At 33.1% G+C, this 22,506-nt stretch overlaps 1 protein-coding gene and 1 long non-coding RNA gene across 2 annotated transcripts; one reads left to right on the top strand and one right to left on the bottom strand.

Moving 5' to 3' along the window:
- Nucleotides 1-4,174: 4,174 nt before the first annotated feature.
- Nucleotides 4,175-13,908, top strand: LOC148618925 (uncharacterized). Its single transcript, XM_088578294.1, has 6 exons — nucleotides 4,175-4,404; nucleotides 10,100-10,213; nucleotides 10,479-10,548; nucleotides 11,556-11,688; nucleotides 13,009-13,117; nucleotides 13,718-13,908. Exons 1-6 carry the CDS (start codon nucleotides 4,294-4,296, stop codon nucleotides 13,832-13,834), a joined length of 654 nt encoding a protein of 217 aa, XP_088434420.1. The 5' UTR covers nucleotides 4,175-4,293; the 3' UTR covers nucleotides 13,835-13,908.
- LOC148618924 (uncharacterized) lies at nucleotides 5,187-18,102 on the bottom strand. Its single transcript, XR_015921497.1, has 2 exons — nucleotides 17,853-18,102; nucleotides 5,187-5,340 (listed from the first exon to the last, which is right to left on the bottom strand). It is a non-coding gene; the product is annotated as an uncharacterized LOC148618924 (long non-coding RNA).
- Nucleotides 18,103-22,506: the final 4,404 nt, after the last annotated feature.

Below are 22,506 nucleotides of genomic sequence, written 5' to 3'. Positions count from 1 at the left end.
CCGATGCATTTTCTCGCTTTGTTAATACCCAAACTGATTAAACGTGTAATTTTCGTATATCAATTATTTTATTGGTCCAACAAATAAAATATTTCAAATTATTCAATATATAAAAGATTATTTAAAACATGCAGACCATGAAGTTTTTTATTTTAACTTTGTATACAAGTCTTGTATTTTAACCAATGAAGAAAAGAAAAATGTGTTATTTCAAGGGAGATTATGACTACAAATAAAAGATATTGATTGGCAACCGTATCTGGCAACAGGAATATCAACGACACATAAAATAGATTTGCTGGTAAACTATCATATATTTGCAAAGAAAAAATATGAGCAAATCTAATCAGAAGTCCTACGATACGTCCTGGGTGGACAAAGTCGCCCTAACTGCAGTGCAAAACAAAGCGAAAATTATGGAAAAAGTACAAATATTGCAGAAATCCATAAACAAAGAGAAATATGATCAGGCGAAGAATGTAGCAAGTGAGAAAGTTCGAGAAGCACAAGTTCGTTACGAAAAGTTTGTAGCTTTAAAGACAAAAGATGATCCAAAAGTTTTCTGGAAGTATGTCCAAGCCAAGACGAAATTAAAGTGAAAGAGAAAATAGATTGTATAAACGATAGTTCTGGCATTATGCAGACAAATAACGGTATAAAAGCTGAGTTACTTAACGTTTTTCCATAGTGTTTTTACAGACTAAGCGGATAGTACACCCACTTTTGACCGGAGAACTGTAGAGCAGTTAAAGAAGATTGAATTTCATGAAACCCTAGTTAAAAACATTTGAATATGGACAATGAGAATAAATCTCAAGGTTTAGACTCGATTTATCAAAAACTAATTAAGGAAACTGTTGATAGCATCACAAAACCAATTACAAACATATTCAAGAAATCAATGGATAATGAAGAACTACCAGATGCATGGAAAGTAGCTAACATTACCCCAATTCACAAAAAAGGCCATACATATGAAGTTTCCAACTAAAGGCCAATCAGTCTATCATATGTAAAACGATGCAAAGAATAGCCAGGGACAAAATTATGGAAAACATGGAAAAACAAACTATTCATACATCACCAACATGGCTTCAGAAAGGGAAGATCTTGTGTTACCCAAATAATAGAAGTAATGGAGAAGTAGGCAGACAACCAAATATTCATTGACTGTATTTATATCGTCTTCCAGAAGCTTTTGATACAGTGCCACACAAAAGACTAATCCACAAACTCCAAGAATAGAGGGTAGGGTACTAAATTGGATTAAAGATCTCCTTAACAATAGAAAACAAAGAGTTGTGCTAAATGGATACCTCTCAAATTAGTCAAGTGTCACCAGTGGAATTCAACAAGAACTCCCTGATGCTATTGAAAACCTGGTCAATCTATTTGCCGACGGCACAAACGTCTATGCAACAGTAAATAGTGAAGAAGAAAATCATTCTATAATGGGACTTAGACGCTTCAATGCAATGTAAACATTCGCACATAGGCCAAGAAACAGGTGCTAAATATACAATGAATAATGAGATAATAACAGACAAACAAAGAAAAAGATCTCGGAATCACCATAGATAACAAACTTGATTTTCAAGAACAAATAAATATCCAGGTCAGAAAGGCAAATCAAAAATTAGGTTTGAAAACAGAATTTTTATACTTAGACAAAGAAACGTTCGTTGTATTATATAAAAGCCTAGTGCGTCTACACCTGGAGTATTGTAGTTCTGTATGGTCAGTTCTAAATAAAAAAAGAAGCAATCATAATTGAAAATGTGCAAAGAAGGGCAAATAGACTATTAGAAGGCATCCAACACATGAGCTATGGTGAAAGGCTGATTTTTCCAGGTTTACCATCACTACAATACAGAAGGGCTAGATCAGACTTAGCTGAGACGTATAGAATTATTAATGGTATTGACAGAGTTGAATGTGATAATATTTTTCCCAATCAGACAGTCGAATACCAGTTGTCATAAATATAAGATTTAACAAAAACATAGCAAAACAAATAAAAGAAAACAACTTTTTCACACCGAGTTGTGGGCATATGGAATTCACTGCCTGAATCATGTGTAGAAGTCAGAAACATGAACATTTGTAAGAGTTCCCTAAATATTCATTGGAAAAAACAAACCAATGAAATGTGTGCCTGATTACTATGGACCGGATACATGTATATGAAAAAATATTGAAACGGATAAGAGAGGCGACGCCCAAGAAGATCTCAACGACATGGTTAACAAGGTAAACAAGGTAAATATAAAAGTGACTGAGAATATTTCGGACACCAATGACCCCCAATGTAGCAATTCCGACAAAAAACTTCAAAACCAAATAATTCGTCTGCTTCTAACGGTCGTTGTAGGTGAAAAAAAGCAAATAAACTCAAAAGTACACTAGCTACAGGTTAATTGGGACCTTAATTACATGTATTTCAATTGTTGTAAAACTCAATATACAATAAAAATGAAAGAAAAATCATAGTACCATTTGTTTCTTGAAGTTTTGCCTTGGAAAAATGCACATGTTTTCAAAATAACTTATATAATTAGTCTTCTGATTTTCGTACTGCTTTGCACATAAGGCCACCACCAGAGGCATCCACGACTGCCTGTCTTGGTAACAATGTTGGAATTTCCCCAATGTCCAATCCTTTTCTTTCATCTTTTTCCCGCTGACATTCTCCAAGTCTCCTTTGGTCTACTTCTCCATGCACTTTTTAGCCCACTTGGCCGAAAAACATGGCCGCCTTGGTAAAAATAGAACATAGGGGTGAGACAGTTGATTTCGCATATATCTCTAAAACCGTTAGGTTTAGCTAAATTCTGACATCCGGTAAAAGTGTTCAGCATGATAAGATCTATCTGATGTCAAATTTTCGTTTTAATCTGTTAAGTCATGTTGGAGTTATTGCCATTTTTCAACCTTATTTTGCTATTTTTAATGATATTTCTTTCAAAAATTTTCTCCTCTGACACTACTTGACCAATTGAAACCAAACTTGATCATGTGACCAGTATTTTTGCTGCTGAAGATACTAGCTGATTGGCTTTATCTGGCATACTTATAGTATATCGATGACGACGATTTCATCCTCGAAATCCAGATTTTCTAGTATTTATGCCATTGTCAAATTAGTTCTTTTCCGTTTGACCTCTTCGTAGTTAATTCTCCCAATTTAGCCAATACAGAAGATGAATAGGAGAGGAAAAAGTAGACATCCTTTAATGTAATCTTGCCTGCTTTTTACGTCGTAGATAATCAACAATAGCTGAAATTTCGTTAACTCAGGATCACTTTACTAAGAACTTTCATGGAACCGAACCTCTGTAGTTGTTATAATCAGATAAATCTCTTTTTTTCAGGTAATTTAATGATGAGACCAGTTTTCCATAAGGATTGGTATTTCCACACTTTCCCAAATGTTCTTAAAAATATTAGGTAGGCTTAGATGCAAATACCACATGATACCCCTAGAAACGACTTCCACATATAACAAACTTGCAAAAAAAAAAAAAAAAAAAAATGCCAATTTTAGTACATGTAGTAGTCTTTATAAAAATCATGTAAATTCTGCAATGTGTGATACACCTAAAATAAGGTTAAACATGATTTTTTTATCAAGTTGTTTTGTGGGACTATATGATGAAATGTATTATGCAAGCTGTCAGCTCTTAGGAGATAATCCACATTGAAAATCCTATAGTTTCTATTGTATTTTAGTGTAATTTACAGAGATATCTCCCTTAATTTTGAACTCTATATATATGCAGTACATTCTTTTATTTTTTATCTTCTAAAAGAAGGGGTTATATGAGAAGCCACATAATAATTTCTGTTAACCATAACATCAAAAATAAAAATATATAGGCTTTCCAACCATGAATAACATTTTGCATGGTTCTTACCTAGAGTGCTACTTAAAATTACTTTGCTTAAATGGGAACTTTAGGAGTTTTAAAGCTACTTAATCTACTAGTACTCGCTCGCAAGGAGTTTATGGTCAGCCCTTCCCGATTGCCTAGCTCGAACTTGTTACTTCTAAGTTTGTTTATTTTGAAACATCTCTAATTTATTTTTTAATGCATACTTGCGCTTAAATGTTTGATTGCACTGATTGTATTTTCTTTAAATCAACACTTTATTGTTAAGTATTCCTACGCGTTCGCTCTTCGGTTATAGAGGCTCGAATTGGTGTTCCACTGTAAACAACTAACGCGGCTTGTTTGAACTAATGTATGAAACGAGACATACAGAGAAAGAACTGTGATAAATATAGATACTTCGATGCCCTTCAGCTCAATGGCATCTGACAATCCTTGGAACGCAACAAGCAGTGCCCTTATTCCCCTGTCAAACACATTAAAGATTGCGGAAACCACCGGTCATATCAAGAAGGTAAGAACTAAGATAGTAACTAGTAATATGTATTGTAAGTACTATACGGTTTAGTCAATTCTGAAAAAAAAATGGTCTCATTTTGTTGAAATAAAGCTGTTTTGAGGCAGTCCGCACGGAAATTTTAAGTGTTTTGTCATAAAAAAGTACATTTTTTTTGTAATCCTTGGTGTGTGGAGGTTCAACTTCAAGTCATTTATAAGTAATTTAGTGATTATTGTTATAAAATCCAGTAGCCATGGTAACATACTGAAAAAAAATTGTATTGAGTTTTAGTCCAATCAGGGGTGCCTTTTCAAAACTAACAGTCAAATACTCTCGTCTGACTAACCACTTCTGGCTCAAATGGCCACCCCTATGTTATGTAGTACCAAAAACACACTGAACCTAGATCTATGCATTGTAAGTGCATAATTTATTTGTGTGTATTCAGATCGTAAGTAATCAAAATAAAGCTGAGAATGTGTACTTTAAAATCATATTTGTAATTTACTACCAAAGTGTATGAATATTGTTTACATGTGTGGGTAATTGCCTCCATGCTGTCAGTTAGCAGTAAAGGTAAAAATGTGGGTTTTCTGTATTATTTATTCAAGTAAATTTTGTAAAGAATTTCTGCAATTATCATACCATTAGCATAATGGTTTTGGAAGCCTTGTTTTCCAAGCTTCGCAACAGTATGTAACTTTAAGATGTCATTTGTCCTTGGAATTCAGTGAAACTTTGAAAATTACTTGTTTAACATGTAAAGTAATGGAAACATTAGAAGTGGTTAGTGAGACTTATGTTTTAATTTTTAATTGTCAACATATTTGTCCAGTGTGGTGAACACGGTTTTCAACAAATGGTCAGCATTCCAATGGGAACAGATTGTGCTCTTCAACTTGCTGACCTGTTCCTTCACTCTTATGAGGCTGACTTTATAGCTGATCTGATCTGAAAGAAAGAATATCATTTAGCTAGATCGTTTAATCTCAGTTTCCGCCATGTAGATGACGTATTATCTTCAAACAATCCTAATTTTGGGGATTTAATACATCGCATCTACCCAAAAAAAACTTGAGATAAAGGATACTACAGACACTGTGAAGTCAGTCTCATATCTTGACCGACACTTAGATTAGAAATCGATGGTAAAGGAAAACTATGGACCAAACTTTACGACAAACATGATGACTTCTCATTCAGAATTGTCAACTTTCCTTTCAACTGTGGCAACATCCCTTCAGCACCTGCGTATGGAGTGTTTATATCACAACTCATACATTATGCTAGAGCTTGATGAGACTATGCAGACTTTTTGTATCACTCTAAAATTGTAACAAATAGGCTTCTAGAGCAGGGTTATGTTGCTACAATATTGAAGTTATCACTACAAAAGTTTTATGGTCGTCATCATGAACTCATGGATTGATACGGTGTATTCATCTATGCCATGAAAACTTATTTCTTCAACGTGTAATAGTTTTCCTTTCCTCTTTTGTTTACCCTGAACTTGACTTTTTATGAGCAACTTGGTGGGTGTTTCTAGAAAAGCAGAGGGCAATTACTATACCGGTGCACCTGGTCCATGCTCCCAGTTTTTAGTGGAGTCAGAGTTGCTCATTTGCTTTTGTTATTTTGTATGTATGATTTTAGTTACTTTATGTTCTTTGTTGTGTATGTCTATTTTTCATGTCTGGTCTTTGTCCCTGGATTACATTCTTTTGATTGCTGCTATAACCTTGGTTCCCTTGATTACTCTTTTAGAAAATGTCAGCACAGAATGAAAACATGCATGGAGTAGGTGGAAAAAGGGTAAAAAGGATAACACCCTTTTCGATTCATTCTCTCGCAAATTTAGTTCCAAAAGTTCGTGCAAAATAAGGTATTTTGAAAATCAGTCATCTGATGAGGAAAGAACCTAATACAGCAGGGGACTGAAATGTCCTGGATACCATTCTTCATTTAAATTACACCTGTTTACCATTACATACTTGTATATTACATCTGTCTATGTATAAATGCCTAACTACATTTAAACAATATATCCACCAAATTTCAACTATTAATTTTAAGTTTTACAAAATTTGACCGGGTCAACTAGGTATGTGAAACAGTGCACCTAAGTGTAATTGTATAGTGCACCCTAAGAATCCCCATTTGTTTAGTCCAAGATTGCTCTGACGTGCCACCACATACCATACCACAAAAGGAAGATTGGTTCATTAATTTTTTGGGTTCTGGTTGTGAATTCATGACAATAATTTAAGTAACTACTTGTATATGTTAAGTGTTTGAATCTGAAATTGTATCAAAATATTCCATACCACAAAAGGAAGGCTGGGAAAGATTTTTTTACATTTATTTGCAAATTAATGTACAAGGTTTGATACCTCAAAGGTAGATTTTTATGAATTTAATTACTTGAATTTAAAAAAAATGGAGGAAAAAGTGGCCAACAATAAACAATATCTTTAAGTTTTTATAGATTTTTTTTTTTGTCTAATTGCAATCTTATCAGAAAGCTTATATTGTACATGAATACTACGTGTATGTCAAACATTTACTTTAATCACAATCCAAAGTCAGAGCTGTACCAATTTTGAAATAATAGTGAATGTTGGTTTCATACTTGTCCCAACAGTACAGGGACATCTGCAATCATACATTTTTTGTACATGAACATGTATCAAGCTGTGCCCGATCTTTTTATAAAATTAAATTAGAGGCAGCTGTTTTGCTGTGCTGAGTTGTCATGTGAGCAATGGCTCTCAGCAGTATGTTACATGTATAAGGTCATATGACAGAAAGCAGAAAGCAGAAAGCAGCACCAGGTATATTTAAGGATACATGATACATGTTGTACTTGCCTGTTTATGGTCAAACTCATATTAAGGTCATTTAACTTTGCTTTAATAATCATTGTAGTAATTATTTTCTTTGTTTAAACTGGATGACATATTTTGTTTTACAAACTAGTTCACAATATGGGCCTCTGCATAATATACAGCATCAGTTATAAAAAAAAATATTATATCAGTGGTGTAGCTAGAGTTAATCAATGTGTAGGCATAAGGCCCTCAGCGGGTGAAGCCCCCACCCCCATGAAGCTCCTGGGATTTAGGAAACATAGATGATGTTTGTAATTGAAAAAATACCCCAAAAAGCAATGACTCATCACAGTTAAGATCTTTAAAAGTAATCATAGGAAGTTGAAATTTTACAATTTTGATGATTCTTGTATGCTTGTCAAAGGGATTATTGTCTTATTGTTTCTATTATATATTGTGTCATTTTCTGGTATCCTTTCATTATCAGTGATTTGCTTATATTAGCAAGATTAGTTGAAATTCATTAAATAGCGAAATCTTTAAATTCGTGTATTACTAGTATATAGATCAACTATTGGTATCAAAACATGCAAATGAAGAAAAAAACACATCATGCAGATATCAGTCAACCTCTTTACTGGTTTCAGAAGAGTTTACAGGTCTAGTCAGTCTAATAAATGAGGGCCATCTTCCTGTTTTTGTGTGATACAAAATTGTCAGTTACTTTCTCTACATTTATAGGAACATCCCAGTGAATGTGCAACAACCCTAATGATTTTTTGTTGTTGGTATGTACGCCTGGGTGTTTTGACGTAAACGTAGCTACGCACCTGTATATAAAGAACACTAAAACAAAATATTAAAACAAGCTCACCTGTAAGCATATTTAAAATAGATTTTCAGAAGTAAAAATCTTAATATACATGTAAAAGAAATCCTGTAAGCTACATGTATCATTCTACTTCAAGCCGATACCCCAAAAAATGTTAAAGATAGACACAGTAAGCTAGGGAACCACTGTAGGTAGGGTACTAGGAAACAGACATAATTTTTTTTGGTGGGTGGGGGGGGGGGCTCACTTGTTACAGTGCTCCATTTGTTTCCAAGAACAAATAACTCCACTGCACATAATGTCCCTTTGAAGGTAAGTGCATACAAGTTAGAAATTTTAGTTATTAATCTTTAGTCCATTTACTCTGTAAAGGACTTAGTTTCTTGATGTAATACTAAATTTTCTAGTGAAATCCTTCAGGCAATTTAAGTTTTTTAACTTGTTTGTAATCCTGGTTCATGTACATTTGTGCAACAACTCTCTTAAATTGTCATTATGTAATGCATACTATGCACATTTTTGTATTTCATGATTAAAAAGATCATGTGTTTTAACAAGGAATTATTTTAAATTTAAAAATGTAGATTTAAACTTTACCCTACTAATGCTTCAGTGTTCTCCCTAGGCCATTATAGCGCTGTACTTTGCAGCACTATTATTCCTTAGCACTGTACTATCAGTAATTAATTTTACTTACTTGTAAAATGCACTATGAGCACTGTGCTATAATTTTGGATGAAGGCTATAAGAGCTGTGCTATGCCAGTAAGCACTGTGCTATTTAAAAATTATGGGGAGAATATTGTAAGGGAGTTAGTCGTGCTGTCATGACTAAGGGGGGTTTAGTAAGTTTTCTTTGCCTTTTGTTATCAAACTATTGTTTGTTTGTTCGTTGGGGTTTAACGTCCGAGCAGCAATATTTCAGCTGTATTCAGACAATGAACATGAAATTGATGATAAAATGAACATGAAATGATGATGAAATGAAAATGGGATGGGACACAAGGACAATGAGGTCGACACATTTTGATTGCCACTGGAAATCGGAAGAGATGGGTAGGATCGGGCAATTTAGCCTCCTGTGGCGGAGCCCTATGGTTCCTACTCCGGGAAAATACCACAGTAGGGTTCTTTAATGTGCGAGGAACGTGGCATCTTTCCCAACACAGTGCACCACTATGGTTTGCGGTCAGGTTTTCCGTATTATAGCCTGACAACCCCAGCATGTAACATGCCAGGGGTACCCCATTCCACCACTGGGGCACACATTCCAGTTGCTCTGTGGGCAGAGCGTCCTAGCCCCCGGCTAGGGTTCTGAGCACTATTTAGTCGCCTTTTACGACAAGCTTAGCGCTTTTTGACACCCGGACCTGCATGGGGCGTTATCAAACCTTACTTCTTAGCCATGCTGTTAATTTTACAAATGATTTGTTTTGCCATTTTCTAAATTCCAAAATAATTTCAAATCAAAATAATACTTTCTTTTAAAGACATTTATTTTTCATGCACATTGTTATAATTTTTTGGTTGTTTTATGTACATGTAAGCACATTTCAATATCCCCTGTAAAAAAGTTATGTTACATATATATAGAAGTCATCAAGTTTGTTTGCAAAATATATTGTAATCATGCATGCATTCATAACTCCTCCAATTTTGATGAAAATCTGTAGAAAGGATGGGCAAACGTGCAAATTTGAAACTGAAACGGTGTATCCATCTGCACCATGAAGACTGATTTGTTCATTGTGTCATAGTTTTCCTCTTCTCTTTCGTCTACTCCGGACTTGACTTTTTATGAGCAACTCAGTGGGTGTTTCTAGAAAAGCAGAGGACACTTACCCTACCAGTGCATAGTGGAGTTCGAGTTGCTCATTTGCTTTTGTTACTTTGTATGTATTATTTTAGTTACTGAATGTTCTTTGTTGTGTATACCTGTTTTCCGTGTTTGGTCTTTGTCCCTGGATTACTTTCTTTTGATTTCCACTAGAACATTGGTTCCCTTGATTACTCTTAAACCTTTGAATTCACTTTTAATTCTTCTATTACAGAGAATAGACTTTGATGTACATAATGTTTCAGATGATCACCATTACAAACTACCATCCCTTAAACTTATATCACAGCTGAAAGGTCTTAGTAAAATGAGAAAGGAACACAATAAGGTATATGCACTTGTATTAAGCATACCAAATATACATGTAATGCACTCTTCTTTCTTTTTAATTTTAAATGTAACAATTTATCTCTTTGCCATTATAATAAGTTCTACTTTAAGATACAGTACAAAATTGTCTGCATTTAATTGTTAGTGATAGGTTTCAGGAGGTTTATCTGTAAACCAACATTTATATTCATATGCCAAATATTTGACAAGATTCATTTTAAAAATGCATTATATGACTAAAACATGCTGTCTCTTTTTTGTAGATAAACTTGGAAGTGCAAGCTAGAATGCAAGATAAGGAGACAAGTGATTTAACACATTTGAAAATACTGGGTAGGAATTTATTTCTTGATTTTTGGATAGTTTTGATGTATTAGTTTTGATAGATGAGGAAAATATGCCACCTGAACTGTCTGGTTAGTTAACTATTGAACTATATTCTTGATGTACTTGAAAATAGAATCCAATTGTATATCAGCTTGTACTCATACATTTTTATGTAAAAGGGGTATATACTTGCTTCCAGCCCTGTTTTCTAGTTAAAATTTCAGCTTACCAACTGAAGAGATCACCATATTTTTGTATTAAAAAGATGACTAAACATGAAAAAAAAATATATATCAGCATTTACAAAATATGTGTGTCCAAAATAAGGTCACACTGTATCATACATGTATATGCCACTTCCAATAATTTCTTACAAAATTTTGATGTTTTTCACTGGCCGCATATTATCTGCATTCCACGACAAACTATATATTCTGTCAAAAGATATAGTAGGTTTTCAAGGTTGTAATAACTGAATTGTTGACTCATGTAGCCAATATCTCCTTCATAGAAAAATAGGATAAAATAAAGTTTTTTTCTGTCAGTTTGGTAGAAGTAACACATTTGGCTCCATGTTTCTATAAGGTTTCCATGACATACTGGTACGTTAGTGAACAGAAAAGGAGTTTGATGATGAAACTTGAAACCCTCCAAGCTGTTAATTCCTAATGGTCTGAGTGTTATGAGTTGCTGAATCCAAAAATCCTCTAATTTTACAAATTACAAAACAACTGTTCAGGGATGTTATCCATGTCAATACATGCGAAGTACATGTACTTCTCTTTATTCATAAAAAAAAGGTTTTATTGGAGAAGTATGCAGGGTTTTACTCATATTTTGACTTGACCAAGTTTATTTTCGGGCAGAATTTGATATAAACAAGCATACCCCTTTACTTTTATACATGTTCGTATTTTCTACTTTTCCTCTCTAGCCTTATTCAATTTTGTATGCTTCATGTCTATCCCACTCTTACAACATTAGACATTTACATGTATTATAAACTGTTTTAGGCTTGAAAATAGACAAAGTGAAAAGTTTAAACAGTCACCTACAGTCAGTTATAGACAGCAAAGCACAGCTACTTACTAGATTACAACAACCATATGTTGGAGAATTCATAAAACTAGAGGCCCAATATCACAGGTAAAGAATATTTAAGTCTTTTATAGTGTACTTGTATCAAAATTACAGATGTAGAGTATCAAATTCAGAAGTTTTAACTAGTGTTTTTAACATTTTGAAATATATTTACTTATTACAGTCTTTATGATATGAGAAAAAGTTCTGATTTTGCCAAATATTTATGTTGATTGTGACATTCAAATCAAGATGGACGATGCCAATTTTAAAATAGTTTTACCTTCTAAAGCAACTAACAAATGATATTATCTGAGAATATATAAAAAAAACATACTCTTAAAAAAGTGTCTGCCTATGTGTAAAACATACTGACAGAGTGTTAGAATAGGTACCTTAAAATTTACAATGTTACCAGTGATGTTTGATGTTACAGGAATGCTGCTTTAAAATTATTTGTTGTCAGAAGTTATTTGAAGAAGTAAATATGCTTTTGGAATTAGATAGTAGGTGCTGAATGTTAAATTTCTGATAGCTTATCGAGTGATGATATGTAAACATTGGCTTGCTAACATACAAGTATCAAATGTTTCTAAAAGTTAAATGATTATTGTGTGATAATCATATGATATTCATACTTAAACTGAAACTTACAATGTATGTGAATCATTTCACATTCAGTGGGTATGATATACATATGTGAATCATGTCACACTCGATTGATATGATATACATATGTGAATCATGTCACACAATGGATATGATATACATGTGTGAATCATTTCACATTTGATGGATATGATGTACATATGTGAATCATGTCACACTCAATGGATATGATATACATGTGTGAATCATTTCACATTTGATGGATATGATGTACATATGTGAATCATGTCACACTTGATGGATATGATATACATGTGTGAATCATGTCACACTCAATGGATATGATATACATGTGTGAATCATTTCACATTTGATGGATATGATGTACATATGTGAATCATGTCACACTTGATGGATATGATATACATATGTGAATCATGTCACACTCGATTGATATGATGTACATATGTGAATCATGTCACACTCAATGGATATGATAAACATGTGTGAATCATTTCACACTTGATGGATATGATATACATATGTGAATCATGTCACACTCAATGGATATGATAAACATGTGTGAATCATTTCACAATCAATGGATATGATATTCATACATGTATGTTGTATTATTTTCACATGTAGTAGACGATGGAACAACCAACAATAAAGTTAATTCAATTCCTCTGTAGCAAATATTATTATTATATAATAGGATATAAAATAAAACACTTGATTTTTTTATTACAATTATTTTAAATGTTTTTATTTAAGATATGCAAGTGAATTTTTACCACAGATGGCACCACTTTTAGCAGATTTAAGCACACATTTAGATAACATAGCATGGATGAAATTCCTTAAGTTACCTGATTCTAAAATGGTGAGTTTTATTATATATTAACATTTTCTGTGGATGATAAAAATGGTCTTTGTTTAAATTAAACATTCTTTGCAATGGAGATATCCATGTTTGTATAATTAACTGTGTGTTTTGGAGCCAAATTAACCATATGATAAACTGATAAAAGTGATTTCATGTGCAAATTCAAAATAAAAGGCAAGCTTAGACATTTTTTAAATGCATAAAATGATGGATATTGAAATTACAGTAATTAACATTTATTATATTGAGAATTGATTCAATACAGACAGTTTTGTGTGAGTTTGTCCAGAGGAATTTTGTTATAATTAATGTACCAAGAAGTCAAATGAACTCTTAATCATCTCAAGGTCAATGTTAAAAAACAAGTCTTATTGTTGTTACTAATTACCATTGTACTATTTTATATATTTTGGTTCTATTTAGTGCATTTAAATCAAATAAACTTACATTGAGAAACTGTGTATTAACAGATCATATAACAAGAGGTTTTGAAGAAAAAATGACTCCTTTTGATAATGATAAACAATTATTCATAGGTCTTTATTTCTTTTAGACTTATCCTCACATCTCAAAGTTAAACTGTATTGTTTATTTCAGGATACAATGTTAACAGAGTTAGGAACTACATTGGCTTCTCTACAGACCACTTTCCAGTCTCTATGTCAGATGAGGAATAGTATGACCAATGTTTATGCTCACCAGCCTGTAGATTGATATCATTACAGTTAGATCTGTTATTGCATGTTTTTTTTCCTACATTTTGTTGATAATAAATATTTTTTATATAATACTGTAGTGAATTTAATGTATTCAATGATTAAACAACATGCATGTCATATTAACAATTAGTTCAGGGTGAATGCTTGAAATTCTGCTTTACATGTAGGTGCTCACCATACATGTACATGTAGATGGCAATACACACATAATATGGCTTGCTCTTGCTATTTAGATAGAAAAAGTAAAAATTTTGGGGTGGTTTTAAAAACAGAGGGGACAGATTTCTTAATATTCATCTACAATGATTTTTTTATCTCTTGATTCCAAATTGATGTAGATTGAAAGTGTTGGAATACTAGAGTAAAAGTTATGAAGGGTAAATATGCAGACAAAATCACTAACACAAACTGGTAACATTAACATCATAAACAAACTACCCACAGAAAACAAGCAGCAATAATAAATTGGAAAATTTAATACAAGTCACTGCAAATGGTAGAGATAATTTATTATGCAGAATAAGAAACCATCGAACAAATGATGCTCTTGTCATATTTTAACATAACTAGAGCCCTTTCTGCATAGAAATCTGTATTTTTTAGGAAACCATGCATTCATCCACCTCTTCATCAACCAAGCCAAGAATAAAAGCTGTTGCATAGTGCCAATTTTATGTAAAATCTACAACATTTTTATATTAAAAGTAAAACAACTTTATGAAAAACTAACACTTATAATGTATATCAAAGAGCTGTTGGCTTAAACCTAGGAAGTCACTAGTTTTTTATAAGTATTTTAAAAACTGTTGAAGACACTAGTCGTAATCCGCTTATGACAATTTGTTCTTTTTGTATTTCAAAGAAGATTTATTACTTAAAATAAGATCAGTGCTTTTATCACTACTAAAACCAAATATCTACACAAAACTGATGATTCAAAATTACATTTAAATTTCGTTTTCATTTTCTCTTTATTTTGTTTCATTCATTTCGTTTTTATTTTGTTTCTCAATGTGTAATCATACAACGTATTTTTAGGTTTAAACGTAATCACGTGGAATCCGTATATGGATATCAAAGGCATTGATCAAATATAGTTCAGACTTCTATATATGTATTTGAATTTTTCTTTGACAATCATTTATGAAAAGTATAAAATTTAAATCGTATACGATAAAAAGGCAGTATATTTATACAAAATAATCAATTTATCCCTTCGGCTCCTGCATATGGAGTGTTCATATCACAACTCATACGTTATGCCAAAGCTTGCCGAAACTACGCAGACTTTTTGTATCGTGCTACAACTCTAACAAATAGGCTTCTGGAATAGGGTTATGTTGCTACAAGATTGAAGTCATCACTACAGAAGTTCTATGGTCGTCATCATGAACTCGTGGATCGTTATGGTGTATCCATCAGCACCATGAAAACTGATTTATTCAACGGGTCATAGTTTTCTTTTCCTCGTTTGTCTACCCCGGACTTGACTTTTTATGACCAACTCGGCGGGTGTTTCTAGAAAAGCAGAGGACGCTTACCCTACCGGTGCACCTGGTCCATGCTCCCAGTTTTTAGTGGCGTCCGAGTTGCTCATTTGCTTTTGTTACTTTGTATGTATGATTTTAGTTACTTGATGTTCTTTGTTGTGTATGTCTGTTTTCCATGTCTGGTCTTTGTCCCTGGATTACATTCTTTTGATTACCGCTATAACCTTGGTTCCCTTGATTACTCTTTGATACATTTTAATATTCATCTGCAAGATCTCTTTTGCGACGGAAGTAATTTTAAGGCGGTTATCAACCGGATGTCCTTTCATCGACATCAGATGGTTATAAGACTCAGAAGTCACATGATTTCCGAATAAAAATTAAGTAAATTTTGTTGGTTTCTGGCATGCATGACACCTCCTTACTAATATTTCTAAAGACTGCAAGTTAGGCCATATCCACATTTCATTACATTCTTCTGTGTTTCTCATTTTCTCACATTGTTACTTTAAAATTGCAAGGACTTAATTTAGTGCCTTTGTGTCCACTTTTTCCCAGAAAGGGTAGCTGAAAATCAATTCAAACCCAAATTAATTTTCAATATTGATTCTAGCATATTAAGGAAAAAATTGAATGGGTATATATAGGCATATTGTTTACTAATTCCATTCCAGCATTGGACCTAAATAAAGCACTGTTAAAACATGAATTATTTTGGGTTTCGGAAAATTACTAAAACAGAATATATATTATATCATCAGAAATGTGTTGAACGGAATGGAATTAGTTTATACCAATGTAACCGTAACACCTGGGAAAGGGCCCAACTCGAGTGTAAGCCGGTCAAAATGGCGTTTTAATTTAAGAGGAAAAGTATTAACAAGCGTTGTGTTTCGAGGCTCTTGTTGAAATAGGTAGCTCTGCGTTTTGTCCAGCACAATTAGTACTGGAAATGAAATGCAATCTTTAAGTCGGGACTTTATATTTTAAAAATAATTAACGTGTGATAGAAGGACGTCTGTCTTGGTAGTATAACCTTAAAATTGAACAGCATTTGACACATGAACAAAAACGTGTATTGGGGAGAGTAATCAACGGAACCAAAATTCTAGCGGAAATTAAAAAAATGTATTCCAGGGACAAAGACCTGACATGGAAAACAGACAAACACAACAAAGAACATAAAGTAACTAAAATAATACATACAAAGTAACAAAAGTAATTGAGCAACTCGAACTCCACTAAAAACTGGGAACATGGACCAGGTGCACCGGTAGGAAAGCATGCCTTTTCGCCTGTCCGTCCACCCGTCTGATTTTTTTGCAACTTTCGTTTCCTTCTATGATTTTTTAAATAAAAGTTGAGTTTATTCGTATTGCGATTAGTAGGGCTAACGACAAGGTAATTATTCCTGAAAATATGTTTCGAACTGAAAGAAACAGACAGAACGTCAATTAACAAGTCAAAAATTAGACGTGTGAATCATTTGCAGTTTTCCAGTAATTTAACGTCCACTCCATTTGAAGATCACTCCATGCCTAATGAAATTGAAAGGTAGCGAAAAGTTGTCGTATTGAATTTTGACAAGACGTCAATTGCAAAATTGATATATAGCAGAAAGTATGATTTAATAATCTCGCAATTTCATGATTAAAGTCATTTCGATAGAATATGGGACTAATGTGTCGACGATGTCTTAACAGAAACCCGAAAGGTGAAACTTTCCGCGCATTTTATTCCGTAATCGATCTAAGCAGAAGCGACTGTTAAGGAAGATTTGTGAAGCTTTTGGCAGATGACTGATGATGTCACGAGAAGTACCAGCATGCACACACAAACGGCAATGTTAAATCATTTGTTACGCAGAATTTTTAACATTTGACAAATAGTGTAACACTACCGCATTGCGTGCATGCTGGTTCTTTTCAGAAAAATGAATTAAAATCATGTGTCAAAGCTTAACAAATAATTTTAATTAGATTTTTCCGGGATCCTGCACGCGTTATATGAACATGTAGTGGAGCAAAAACTGTCTAGCAACAGATTTAAATATGTTGTACAAATGTATTACGTGGCCGAAAGGGCAAAATAACATTGCAAAATAAGTTATATTTATTAATCAAATACTTTTGCTACGAAAGCTATTTTGTTTCAACCTATCTATTACAAATCAGTCGAAAAGACATTTATAATAAAGAAAAAAAATCATTACGCAAGGTGAAAATAACGTGGGTGTTACGATAACAGATTGGATTTTTTGTCATATTTTCGGGAACTCAGGTGTCATAGAGTTATATTCGAGTCGCAAATATTTAATCGTTTTTATTCTGCAGAATGCCATATACGTCTGTAAAGTACTTTTCTATATCCATTCAAAATCAATGAAAACATATGTAAACTCATTCGGTAATTCTGAAGCAAATCACGCTTGTGGTCTGACCACCTTTAAAAACTATCACGTTAGAATTAACATTCATTCACCTTTTATTCATTGAATTAAAAGAATGCTTAAAATATTCTTACCTTTTAGTATTACATGACATCTTTGAGAAAACTGCACTGGACGAAATGGAATGTATTGAAGAGTAAGCTTTACCGACGAATTCGAAGACGCAAAAGAGGAACAATATTACCAAGACACACTCCAATGCATCATCAAAACTAATGCGAAATTTGTGACTTAAATTGATCACGTTGGCATCTTTATTGTGCAACCTTGACTCCTGAGTCTGAAATTCATTTCGGTTTGCACTTGAACTTCACATGCATTTCGTTATATAACATTATACTTTGTCATGTTAATCAGTTTTGAGCAATGTACCTGTTAATTATGTTTTAACAAATCAATGGGATTTACTTAGCGTCAGTATTAGTGGTGTGAAATAGAAAGTAACCTACACAATAGTGTTTTGTATCTTAATGATTTTTTTTACATTCGATTAAATTTTTAACAATATTTTGTCTAACTTTTCGTGTTTATCTTAGTTTTAGTATTCGAGTCTTATAGAGCAATATGTAAACTTCCGTTAAATAAAAACGTAATAATATGATACCAAAACTTATTCAAATCAAAGATTTCTAAAAAGATGTACAAACGCATCAGATAAAGAATTGGTACATAACTTTATGTGACAATGTAGTGATTATAAAACAAAAAGCAAGAACAAAAAACAAAACACCAAATTCATTAAGATCGAAAATCTGAAGAGAAAGTGTTTGAAATGGCAATACGTAATACACCAAAGTTAACGTACACTAGCATATAACTGAAATGCATTCAAATCAAAAATAAAAGGGGAAGAAGATGCACACTGACATTACCGAATTATTATTCAATTAAATGTTTTAAGATGAGGTACGGATACAAAATGGTATCCCTTACCAACAATCTAAGTAAATTGAAAAGTCGGTGTTACACTAAAATAAAGAAAAAATACTCAAAGGCATCATATCTAGTAGTACGGAATGGCACGACTTGAAAGCTATTGTAAGACACTTGGGTATAAACGACTGAAAACAAGGATACAGTTGGAATTTTGTCAAAATTCTTTCTCTTCTTTGTAGAATCCTTAGTATTTTTTTTGCCAATTTTCCTTGCAAAACAGCAATGGTGGATTTCTTTTATCCGTCCACAGCACCTGAGGTGTTTCCTGTTTCCACAGCACCTGAAGTGTATCCTGATTCCACATCACCTGGGGAGAATCCTGTCTCCACATCACCTCGGGAGAATCCTGATTCAACAGCACCCGAGGAGAATCCTGATGTAAGGGAAGTGAGTCATGCTGATTGTTTTTGTATATACTATTTTGTTCTGTTTAAAAGATCAGTGCCTTTTCTTTGTCACCACTGACATACCATACGTTCTACGAGGCAACTATAAAATATTTACAATGTATTCGACAGTGCATGCCAAAGCTATAGTCATACACAAACGTTTTATGTTTAACTTAGACTTTATAAATATTCTGATGATGTAATTATTTGGTGCACGATCTAGTGAAGCTACTTAACTTTAAGTCGTATTAAGTCATGCATGCTGCAGAGACGATTGAATCTTCGTCTGATTAAATTTTGTTATGATTGGGGTATTGTTATTGTAAGCGTTATCGTCTTTATTTCATCTTCTGTATTTTGCGGTGTAACTAATTAATTAAAAGTTTGAATTTTAGAATACTGCATTTGTATCTAGGCGAACCGTCTTTTTACGAGTAAAGATGACGTATAATGTTCATCAATCGGGATTTCAACTGAGTATTGGGAATAGTTATATAAATGGTTGAAAAATCCACGAGTTCATGATGACGGCCATAAAACTTTTGTAGTGATGACTTCAATCTTGTAGCAACAAAACCCTGTTCCAGAAGCCTATTTGTTAGAGTTGTAGCGCGATACAAAAAGTCTGCGTAGTTTCGGCAAGCTCTGGCATAACGTATGAGTTGTGATATGAACACGCTATACGCAGGTGCTGAAGGGATGTTGCCACAGATGAAAGGAAAGTTCTGAATGAAAAGTCATCACGTTTGTCGTAAAGTTTGCTCAATAGTTTTCCTTTACCATCGATTTCTAATCTAAGTGTCGGTCAAGATATGAGGCTGACTTCACAGTGTCTGTAGTATCCTTTATCTCAAGTTCTTTTGGGTAGATGCGATGTATCAAATCCCCGAAATTAGGATTGTTTAAAGATAATACGTCATCTATATAGCGGAAACTGAGATTGAAGGATCTAGTCAAACGATATTTTTTTTTCTGATCAGATCAGCTATAAAGCCAGCCTCATAAGAGTGAAGGAATAGGTCAGCAAGTAAAGAAGCACAATTTGTTCCCATTGGAATGCCTACCGTTTGTTGAAAAACACGTCCACCACACTGGACAAATATGTTGTCGATTAAAAATTACATGAAAAAAAATACATGATATATAATTAAAAATATAATTTGTATTGTATGGTTGAATTTACTGCTTTAATTTAATTGATTGAAAATATGAAACTGCCCTGGTATAACTAGAAACATACCTCTGTAGAACGCTATGTCAGAATCAAATGACCTGGTACATAATGATAACTACACTGTAATTCCCTACAAAAAAGTAAAATCCCATAACCAAGTAAAATACGTACGTTATGACAGCTTCATATGACTGCAGGGTTGAACCTTAAAAAGTAGGGACTGGGCAAGTATAGACACATTATTCAAGGTTGATACAGCTTTGAATTTTGATTGCATCGACACAGGATGAGAATTGAACCAGAATCAATGTGGCCTTTTCAGACCTTATTTGGTTCAAAACAGTCTGAACTTTCCTTTGAAGGAAGGCGCATTGTGCTTCAATTTCAAAGAAAACTTCTCTGTTTTACTCAAGTCATCTTCCAGACCTCAGGCAAATGCTTCTTTTGGATCCCTAGATCAAGCCACAACACCCAAAATGGCACATTGGAGTACAATATCAAAAAGATAAATTTACAATGTACTTGTACCTGGTATTTTAGGAAAATGCTGGTTTCTGGCAACCTTTCAGTTTATATGATTCCTATGATAGAGCAATATAGAACGGATGTTACAAAAAATGTCCAGGGTATTAGGATAGGCATCTGTAATCAAAAAAATGTTCTGTTAGAACAAATAAAATAGTAACCAGATTTCTAACAGTTGAGCAATTAAGGCTAGAGCTCTCTTTTTGTAGACACATGTGAACATAAAGGAAAATAATACATGTACTCTTCAAATGCTGGTATTAATTAAGACTCGAGAATGTGGGTCACTCAATTGCTTCTAAAAGACGTTTACATGTAGTGCCAATATTTGGAGAATTTTTGGCATTTTATGAATGTTTGTTTATAAAATGTCTGCTTGATAGTGCATGCTTTTATTAGATAGAATTAAATTCTTGTAATAATTCAGCATATCTGTGCCTTGTGGAACCATATAAGACCTAAAACATTTTTTTGTAGTAAAACTAAACACATTTTGAAAAATAAAATATCTTGCATAATTTTTCCGTAAGATCTTCTTCTTCACAGGCAATGGCGACAATAATTTCCTTAATCTAAACTGCAATTGCACTGTTCGTTGAACACTTTATTCTTAATTAACTTTTTTAATTATTTAAAAGAGGAATCAAGGTTATAGCGGTAATCAAAAGAATGTAATCCAGGGACAAAGAAACAGACATGGAAAACAGACATACACAACGAAGAACATAAAGTAACTAAAATTGTACATACAAGGTAACAAAAGCAAATATGCAACTCGGACTCAACTAAAAAACTGGGAGCATGGACCAGGTGCACCGGTAGGGTAAGAGTCTTCTGCTTTTCTAGAAATACCAGGCGAGTTGCTCATAAAAAGTAAAAATAAATGATGAAATAAAATGAAATGAAACATACATAACCATCAATTTGATTGTAAGAAATGATAAATGCCCCTATTAAAAAGTTTTAGACTCATCTATATTAAAAAACTACATTCAACAGCTGAACGTGTAAATATGGAATATTCTAATATGTAGGTGTCCGAGGGCCTATAGTTAGATTTAAATTTAACAAATCCAATATCGCTCTTTTCATAAATCGTACATCACACGAAATATTAGAAGATGTAATACTAAAATATATATTAAATATATATATTGATATAAATACTCAACTTTCTTAAAAGAAATTTACTCTTAAATAATTCCTCCGCAGTTTTTTAACCGCTTCCAATTGAGATGGACAGGGGTACCGCGCGGTCCCAACTTTTCATTTAATAGAAAAAAATGTTGGCTAATGTGTTGTAAATAGTACACAGATGTATAACATTGAAAACTTGTCAACAAATCTTAAAGGTAAATTATTCGCAGTGAAGTCACTTTTTTTATACCCTTTGCACAGGCTCTCTTCAGAATGTACTATATAATTCAATTTCAGAAGTAACACGGTTTCGGATTGAATTAAAAATTTTGTTTATCCTCTTATAGACCAAATTTTGTAATGATTGTGACATCATCAAACTTTTTGATAATTTAATCGTTGAATTTTGGTACTCAAAATCAAATTATAAGGATTGACTGTTATTTGTTCGGTCTATTTGAAATAACCTCAATTCCCGTGGTCCACACTTAAATGTAACCTGCTGCGCAGGTTATTTACTGTGCACCAGTGATTGAGGTTATTTCTTCACATACCAAAAAAATACAA

Source organism: Perna viridis, chromosome 4 (assembly GCF_037379345.1).
Source record: "Perna viridis isolate PV_CMFRI_1.1 ecotype Kerala chromosome 4, ASM3737934v1, whole genome shotgun sequence".
Taxonomy (NCBI): Eukaryota; Metazoa; Mollusca; class Bivalvia; order Mytilida; family Mytilidae; genus Perna; species Perna viridis.
This window is presented reverse-complemented; position numbering and strand designations above follow the sequence as displayed.

Coding starts and splice junctions, on each gene's coding strand:
- LOC148618925 (XM_088578294.1), top strand. CDS start 4,294: ATGCCCTTCAGCTCAATGGCATCTGACAATCCTTGGAACGCAACAAGC. Junction 4,405..10,099: donor CCACCGGTCATATCAAGAAG/GTAAGAACTAAG, acceptor CTTCTATTACAG/AGAATAGACTTTGATGTACA. Junction 11,689..13,008: donor CTAGAGGCCCAATATCACAG/GTAAAGAATATT, acceptor TTTTTATTTAAG/ATATGCAAGTGAATTTTTAC.